At 51.3% G+C, this 9282-nt stretch overlaps 1 protein-coding gene across 1 annotated transcript in view; it reads left to right on the top strand.

Moving 5' to 3' along the window:
* Positions 1-7062, top strand: part of LOC311316292 (phosphatidylinositol 4-phosphate 5-kinase type-1 gamma-like) — a gene marked incomplete at its 5' end in the record, with an annotated part of 9831 nt that extends 2769 nt beyond the window's left edge. Inside the window, 6 exons of the mRNA XM_084447134.1 lie at positions 1184-1213; positions 1318-1386; positions 1642-1873; positions 2327-2506; positions 5853-5936; positions 6921-7062. Of these exons, the coding sequence (XP_084303260.1) occupies positions 1184-1213; positions 1318-1386; positions 1642-1873; positions 2327-2506; positions 5853-5936; positions 6921-6923 (598 nt within the window). The 3' untranslated portion in view covers positions 6924-7062. The remainder of the gene's footprint in view (positions 1-1183; positions 1214-1317; positions 1387-1641; positions 1874-2326; positions 2507-5852; positions 5937-6920) is intronic.
* Positions 7063-9282: the final 2220 nt, after the last annotated feature.

Raw genomic sequence — 9282 nt, 5'->3', positions numbered from 1 at the left:
CACCCCCGCTACAGGTACGCACACACACACACACACACACACACACACCACCTCCCTACCCACAACCCCCTTTGATACCCCTGAACACCCTCGCTACAGGTACGCACACACACACACACACACACACACACACACACACACACACACACACACACACACACACACACACACACCACCTCCCTACCAGTGTTGGGCTCGTTACTCAAAAAATGTAATATATTACTTATTACTCATTACCCTTTTTAAAAGTAATATCGTTACTTTACTTATTACTCCCAGCCAAAAGTAACTAGTTACTTATGTAATATATTACTTTCCATATTGACTACCTTTTGCAGCGTGCTCATCACGGTCCGGTTCTCTTTCCACCAACTTCATGTTGCTGTGTTGGCGTAGCAAATGTTTCAGGAGATTTGAGGTGGTGTTTCTGGCACAAGAAAGAGTCTTAGTAGAACTTACACACAGTTTACACTTGACAACATTCTTGTTGTCTTTCAGTTCCAGGAAATCGAAATAGTGTGCGTATTTCCAGCCATGGAATGTTAACGTCGTCATGTTCAAATAGCTCCGCTCGCTCGCTGCTTGCCTGGTTATAATGTGACGGGACGTGATATGAGCGGAACGTTCTTCAATCTGAAATCAAAACTTTATTTCACCCTTTGTAAAACGAAAATAAATAAACAGAGCAGGCCTATGACAAAAGTAATGCAGTAGCGAGCTTTCTGGGGGCAAGTAACTGTAATATTATTACTGAAATGTGATTAGTAACTCGCTACACCCCTCGTTACTGGAAAAAGTAATATTATTACTGTAGCGCGTTACTAGTAACGCGTTACTGCCCAACACTGCTCCCTACCCACAACCCCCTTTGATACCCCTGAACACCCTCGCTACAGGTACGCACACACACACACACACACACACACCACCTCCCTACCCACAACCCCCTTTGATACCCCCGAACACCCTCGCTACAGGTACGCACACACACACACACACACACACCACCTACCTACCCACAACCCCCTTTGATACCCCTGAACACCCTCGCTACAGGTACGCACACACACACACACACACACACACACACACACACACACACACACACACACACACACCGAACACACACGGCGTCTAAACCAGTAAAGAGCCCTTACTGTTCTAACCTGTATTCCTCCTGCAGGAGGCAGATTCACTCCCCCAGTATAATCAGGTGAGCAGCCTGGTGAGGAACCCAAATACATCCCATAATAGTTCCACAAGTCTTCCCTCCGGACTCTCTGACCTCACTTCCTGTGCCGGCCCATGTACTTCCAGGTCGCAGCAGGAAGTGGTGGAGGTTCACGAGGAGAAGCAGCAGACGATCAGGGTGGAGGTGGAGCTCAGGTGAGAGCTCACACACACACTCACACACACACTCACACACACACACACACACACACACACACACACACACACACACACATACACACACACACATACACACACACACACACACACACACTCACACACACACGCACGCATGTACACACACACACACACACACACACACACACACACACACACACTCACACACACACATGCCTTTCTTCCTATGGTGTGTGTGTGTGTGTGACAGATGTCCTTCTGTGTTTCTTCCAGCGAGGTTCCCAGGACCACCGAGCTGACCCAGGTGACCGAGGGGGTCTCCTCCCTCCCCCCTCCCCCCTCCTCCTCTCCTCCCCTCCCCTCACCGCTCCCTCCTCCTCCCCCTGACCCCGCCCCTCCCTCCTCCTCCTCCACCCTTCCTCTCTCCTCACTCCCCCCCACCTCCTCCTCCACCCTTCCTCTCTCCTCCCTCCCCCCCTGCTCCTCCTCCACCCTTCCTCTCTCCTCCCTCCCCCCCACCTCCTCCTCCACCCTTCCTCTCTCCTCCCTCCCCCCCACCTCCTCCTCCACCCTTCCTCACTCCTCCCTCCCCCCCTCCTCCTCCTCCACCCTTCCTCACTCCTCCCTCCCCCCCTCCTCCCCCTCCACCCTTCCTCTCTCCTCCCTCCCCCCCTGCTCCTCCTCCACCCTTCCTCTCTCCTCCCTCCCCCCCACCTCCTCCTCCACCCTTCCTCTCTCCTCCCTCCCCCCCTGCTCCTCCTCCACCCTTCCTCTCTCCTCCCTCCCCCCCACCTCCTCCTCCACCCTTCCTCTCTCCTCCCTCCCCCCCTGCTCCTCCTCCACCCTTCCTCTCTCCTCCCTCCCCCCCACCTCCTCCTCCACCCTTCCTCACTCCTCCCTCCCCCCCTGCTCCTCCTCCACCCTTCCTCTCTCCTCCCTCCCCCCCTCCTCCTCCTCCACCCTTCCTCTCTCCTCCCTCCCCCCCTCCTCCTCCTCCACTCCTCCTCCCCCCCTCTCCCTCCCCCCTGGCAGCCCCCAGGTGAGGGCGGAGTCTCGGCCGTCTTCCACCAATCGTCTCTCCACCGCCAGCAGCCACACCTCCATGGAGGGGGAGGTGCCAGTGACGGACATCTACTTTGTAAGCCCCTCCCTCCTGCTTCCTGCTCCCTGGTCACAGGACAGCGCGTGTGTGCTGACCTCTGACCCCAGTCAGTCTGTAGTTAAGAGTGTGTTGTGGTGGCCTGTCACTCTGTAGGTCTCTCTGAGTGATCTGTCAGTCTGTAGGTCTCTCTGAGTGGTGATCTGTCAGTCTGTAGGTCTCTCTGAGTGGTGAGCTGTCAGTCTGTAGGTCTCTCTGAGTGGTGATCTGTCAGTCTGTAGGTCTCTCTGAGTGATCTGTCAGTCTGTAGGTCTCTCTGAGTGGTGAGCTGTCAGTCTGTAGGTCTCTCTGAGTGATCTGTCAGTCTGTAGGTCTCTCTGTGTGGTGATCCGTCAGTCTGTAGGTCTCTCTGAGTGGTGATCTGTCAGTCTGTAGGTCTCTCTGAGTGGTGAGCTGTCAGTCTGTAGGTCTCTCTGAGTGGTGAGCTGTCAGTCTGTAGGTCTCTCTGAGTGGTGATCTGTCAGTCTGTAGGTCTCTCTGAGTGGTGAGCTGTCAGTCTGTAGGTCTCTCAGTCTGTAGTCACAGTGTGATGTGGTCTCTCCTGGGTGGTGATCTCAGTCTGTAGTGTGATGTGGTCTCTCCTGGGTGGTGATCTCAGTCTGTAGTGTGATGTGGTCTCTCCTGGGTGGTGATCTCAGTCTGTAGTGTGATGTGGTCTCTCCTGGGTGGTGATCTCAGTCTGTAGTGTGATGTGGTCTCTCCTGGGTGGTGATCTCAGTCTGTAGTGTGATGTGGTCTCTCCTGGGTGGTGATCTCAGTCTGTAGTGTGATGTGGTCTCTCCTGGGTGGTGATCTCAGTCTGTAGTGTGATGTGGTCTCTCCTGGGTGGTGATCTCAGTCTGTAGTGTGATGTGGTCTCTCCTGGGTGGTGATCTCAGTCTGTAGTGTGATGTGGTCTCTCCTGGGTGGTGATCTCAGTCTGTAGTGTGATGGGGTCTCTCCTGGGTGGTGATCTCAGTCTGTAGTGTGATGTGGTCTCTCCTGGGTGGTGATCTCAGTCTGTAGTGTGATGTGGTCTCTCCTGGGTGGTGATCTCAGTCTGTAGTGTGATGTGGTCTCTCCTGGGTGGTGATCTCAGTCTGTAGTCACAGTGTGATGTGGTCTCTCCTGGGTGGTGATCTCAGTCTGTAGTGTGATGTGGTCTCTCCTGGGTGGTGATCTCAGTCTGTAGTCACAGTGTGATGTGGTCTCTCCTGGGTGGTGATCTCAGTCTGTAGTCACAGTGTGATGTGGTCTCTCCTGGGTGGTGATCTCAGTCTGTAGTCACAGTGTGATGTGGTCTCTCCTGGGTGGCTGAATGTTTCTCTCCCACAGCGGAACAGGGAGGGCAGCGTGGTGGAGCTGTGAGGGTGAGGCCTAGCACGCGCATGTGTGTGTGTGTGTGGTGTGTGGTGTGCAGTGTGTGTGTGTGTGTGCGTGTGTGTGTGTGTGTGTGTGTGTGTGGTGTGTGTGTGTTGTGCAGTGTGTGTGTGCAGTGTGTGTGTGTGTGTGTGGTGTGTGGTGTGTGTGTGTGTGCAGTGTGTGTGTGTGTGTGTGTGTGTGTGTGTGTGTGTGTGTGGTGTGTGTGTGTTGTGCAGTGTGTGTGTGTGTGTGTGTGTGTGCGCCTCATAATTGTCATCAGCCATCTGACTTCTGTCCTCACATCTCCAGGGTTATCAATCTGAAAGACATCATCCATTCATCATCCATTCATCATCCATTCATCATCCATTCATACATTTCTTTTCTTCTTTTCTGATCATCCATTCAAAAATTTCAACTAGTTCTGTCTGTTCTCCATTTTTAATGTATTTAATTTTCCTCCTCTGTTCCATCCATCCCTCCTCCTCCTCTCCTCTCCTCTCCTTCTCTCCTCCCTCATCCCTCGTTTCTCCTTTCCTCCACAAACCCACTTTCCTCTCCCGTGTGTGTGTGTGTGTGTGTGTGTGTGTGTGTGTGTGTGTCAGTATGCGGACGGGAGGTACTGGGTGTATTCTCCGGTTCTTGGGCGTCGTAAGCTGAACTCTAGCTCCAGCTACAATGTAAGTCACAGCGCCCCCATGTGGTCAGCCTGTAGTTCTGTTCTGGATCCTTATTAAGGTCAAACCATAGTCCAGACCTAGTGGTCATAACGAGCCAGACTAGCGCTCATAAGAGAGGCTCCATGTGAAGCTCAGCTTGTTCCTAGCGTTCACGTACTGGTCACACACAACTTTTTCTTTTTCAAAATAAAAGCCCAAATTTCATAAAGGAATACGTCCATTTTGATCTGTCATTTCTGTCAGAAAGGGAAAACAACACGCACAGATTGTGGGAAATGTAGTCCTTGGGTATACGTACTGTAGACCAGAGCACGGTGACATCACATTGTAGTAAATAGGAAGTACACGTAAGTGGACACGCCCCTTTTGGTTGAAAATAAGGCAGGACCAGGGCGAGACTTGAACCAGCTCAGTGGCCTCGTGGTCAGAGTGTCCCCCCTGAGGTCGGGGGTTCGATCCCCGGCAGAGTCATACCAACGACTACTGTATAAGAACAGGTACCCGATGCCTCCCTGCTGGTCACTCAGCATCAAGGGTTGGATTGGGAGTCAGTCACTGAGACAAACTTACATCATGTCCAGGAGGTGGACTTGTACATCAAGCTGCCTCCCGCTAAGGAACCAGGAGATGGGCTCCTGCCCTATGGACCACCAGGCTCCAGAACCATTGGTTCTTAAGGCTACTTACTTACGCCCTGCTTGTCTGGACCGTGAGCTGGCCAGTAGCCCCTCCCTCCTGTCCCACTCCTGGTAAACACACTGTGATTGAACCAATCAGACAGTAGCGCTCTTCACCGTGAACCTATCAGGAGTGTGGCTGTGGTGACTGAGTGCTTTAGCTTCCTGCTATTGGACATCTAGCCCCCAAATGGACCACTGGTCCAACACACTCCCCCTGGACCCCTAGACGCTCAGCGGTCAGTCACATCTCAGGATAACAGACAGAGAGAACCTTCCATATCTGACCACCGTCTGGAGCTAGACGCTAGGGACCTCTGGAATGGCTAACTACCTCTACTCTACTCTACTCTACTCTACTATACTCTACTCTCTACTGTGCTTTTAATATCTGTCTTATATATTCCATTTTATTTTGTTGTGAAGTGCATTGTGTTGCATTCCTGTCTGAAAGCTTGGTTGGTTGGTTGGTTGGTTGGTTGGTTGGTTGGTTGGTTGGTTGGTTGGTTGGTTGGTTGATTGATTGATTGATTGATTGGTTGATTGGTTGATTGGTTGATTGGTTGGCTGATTGGTTGATTGATCCTGTCCTCTGCGCCCCCTGCTGGCTGGCTGCTGTACCTGCAGACTCAGGATGACCGGAGCTGGGTGTATTCTCCTCTGCACTACGGCTCAGACTCCCGGCCCGGCTCTGACGGGGAGAACGACACTGTGAGTACACACTACACTACTACACTACTACACTACTACACTGCACTAACACACTACACTCCTACACTAACACACTACACTAACACACTACACTACACTAACACACTACACTACTACACTACTACACTGCACACTACACTACTACCCTACTACACTGCACACTACACTAACACACTACACTACTACACTACTACACTACACTAACACACTACACTACTACACTACTACACTACACTAACACACTACACTACTACACTACTACACTACTACACTGCACACTACCCTACTACCCTACTACACTGCACACTACACTAACACACTACACTACTACACTACTACACTACACTAACACACTACACTACTACACTACTACACTGCACACTACACTACTACACTACACTACTACACTGCACACTACACTACTACACTACTACCCTACTACACTGCACACTACACTACTACACTACTACACTACTACACTGCACACTACACTACTACACTACTACCCTACTACACTGCACACTACACTAACACACTACACTACTACACTACTACACTACACTAACACACTACACTACTACACTACACTACTACACTACTACACTACACTAACACACTACTACACTACTACACTACTACACTGCACACTACACTACTACACTACTACACTGCACACTACACTAACACACTACACTACCACACTGCACTCCTACACTACTCACTACACTAACACAGACCGTGAGTTCACACTACACTAATACTACAGACCACCACTATACTCTCACACTACAGACCGATGAGTATACACTACACTCTCACACTCACACTGCTGACTACTTTAATAGAGATATGTTTTTGTGTGTCTCTTAAATACCGCTCTCACATTAATGTCCCTTCTCTCTCTCTCTGTCTCTCTGTCTCTCTCTCTCTCTCTCTCTCTCTCTCTGTCTCTCTCTGTCTCTCTCTCTGTCTGTCCATCTCTAGTAAGCTGAGAAGCAGCTGTCAGTGAGGACAGGAGACAGACGGACGCCATGACGCTTTCTGAAGCCTGTATGAATGTTCTACCAAGATTCCATGATGCTAAAGAACCTCAGGTTGCATGTGGAGGCCTGGTCTACACACACACACACACACACACACACACACACACACGGATTACTTTTTGTCCTAAAAAAGTATGCAACGATATTGTACCATTTGGAACTGAACTAACGTATAGAATAGCGTATACCACACTCACAGTAAATACACCATGTACTAACAGAACCATGAGCTAACAGAACCATGAGCTAACAGAACCATGAACTAACAGAACCATGAACTAACAGAACCGCACCTAGAGGGGAGAACAACCATGTCCACTCTGGTCACGTTTGAGGCTGAGGGTTGTGGTTGGGGGTGGGGGTGGGTTGGGGTTGGGTTTGGGGGTGGGGATGTGGTTGGGGTTGGGGTTGGGGTTGGGGTTGGGGTTGGGTTTGGGGGTGGGGATGTGGTTGGGGTTGGGTTTGGGGGTGGGGATGTGGTTGGGGGTGGGGTTGGGGTTGGGTTTGGGGGTGGGGATGTGGTTGGGGGTGGGGTTGGGGTTGGGGTTGGGGTTGGGTTTGGGGGTGGGGATGTGGTTGGGGGTGGGGGTGAGGTTGGGGTTGGGGGTGGGGCTGGGGTTGGGGTTGGGGTTGGGGTTGGGTTTGGGGGTGGGGATGGGGTTGGGGTTGGGGTTGGGGTTGGGGTTGGGGTTGGGGGTGGGGGTGAGGTTGGGGTTGGGGGTGGGGGTGGGGGTGGGGGTGGGGTTGGGGTTGGGGTTGGGGTTGGGGGTGGGGTTGAGGCTAGGGTTGGGGTTGGGGTTGGGGTTTAGAGAGGAGCAGTGAGTCTAGTTCTGTGTCTGGTGACGTTGTGTTGATGAACATGTTTTTCCAGTGTTGATATTTCAGTTTCCTGTGCTGGTCTCTCTCAGCCATGATGTGTGCTGGTCTCTCTCCCATGATGTGTGCTGGTCTCTCAGCCATGATGTATGCTGGTCTCTCTCTCCCATGATGTGTGCTGGTCTCTCTCTCCCATGATGTGTGCTGGTCTCTCAGCCATGATGTGTGCTGGTCTCTCAGCCATGATGTGTGCTGGTCTCTCTCAGCCATGATGTGTGCTGGTCTCTCTCCCATGATGTGTGCTGGTCTCTCATCCATGATGTGTGCTGGTCTCTCTCTCCCATGATGTGTGCTGGTCTCTCAGCCATGATGTGTGCTGGTCTCTCTCTCCCATGATGTGTGCTGGTCTCTCATCCATGATGTGTGCTGGTCTCTCAGCCATGATGTGTGCTGGTCTCTCAGCCATGATGTATGCTGGTCTCTCTCAGCCATGATGTGTGCTGGTCTCTCTCTCCCATGATGTGTGCTGGTCTCTCAGCCATGATGTGTGCTGGTCTCTCAGCCATGATGTGTGCTGGTGTCTCAGCCATGATGTGTGCTGGTCTCTCTCCCATGATGTGTGCTGGTCTCTCTCCCATGATGTGTGCTGGTCTCTCTCCCATGATGTGTGCTGGTCTCTCTCCCATGATGTGTGCTGGTCTCTCTCCCATGATGTGTACATGTTAAATCAAGGTTGAATATCATGTGTTCTATTGAAGTCTTGACATGTGTTTTGATTTGTCTTTTTTTTACCTTTCAAACGTGGAAAAAGAGTCTCAAGAGTTTCGTCTTTTCTCTGAAGCGACCGCTCCTGTTTCTGAGTTGTGTCACGTGTGAAGATGATTCTGTCGCCAGGGTGTTCGTCTGACAGCGGCCTGCAGGGGGCGCTGTGCTCCTGTGCTCCGGCTTCTCTGTGGTCTCTCTATCCAGACGCTGGCTATGCAAACGGACAAGGTTATTTGTTTGTTGTTGTTTGTTTGTGTGTTGGTCTCCACTGCCCCGGACCCGTCAGCATGGTCATGTTAGCTTCTCAATGGGACTCCATGCAATATTCAGAATCATTAGATTTTTAGCACTTTATAAATATATATATATATATATTACAGCATATATATTAAGCAGATATATTTTAATCAGTTTCTGATTGAATCATTTCTTTATTTTCATGTATGTTTAGCTGTTTGTTGATTGATATGTTTGATTATTCATGTCCAGTTTGATCCTCTGGTCTTGGGGGTCGGCGTGTGACGGTGACCCATGAGCCCGTTCTGCCACCTGGGTTATCTATCACTACCTCATCAAGAACCTCACCCCGCTTCTGGTGTCGGAACCTCAGCCCGGTTCTGGTGTCAGAACCTCACCCCGGTTCTGGTGTCAGAACCTCACCCAGGTTCTGGTGTCAGAACCTCACCCCGGTTCTGGTGTCAGAACCTCACCCAGGTTCTGGT

The sequence above is a fragment of the Borostomias antarcticus genome, assembly GCF_949987555.1.
Source record: "Borostomias antarcticus genome assembly, chromosome: 12".
NCBI classification, from domain to species: domain Eukaryota; kingdom Metazoa; phylum Chordata; class Actinopteri; order Stomiiformes; family Stomiidae; genus Borostomias; species Borostomias antarcticus.
The sequence above is the reverse complement of the archived record's forward strand: the minus strand, read 5'-3'. Positions and strand labels throughout refer to the sequence as shown.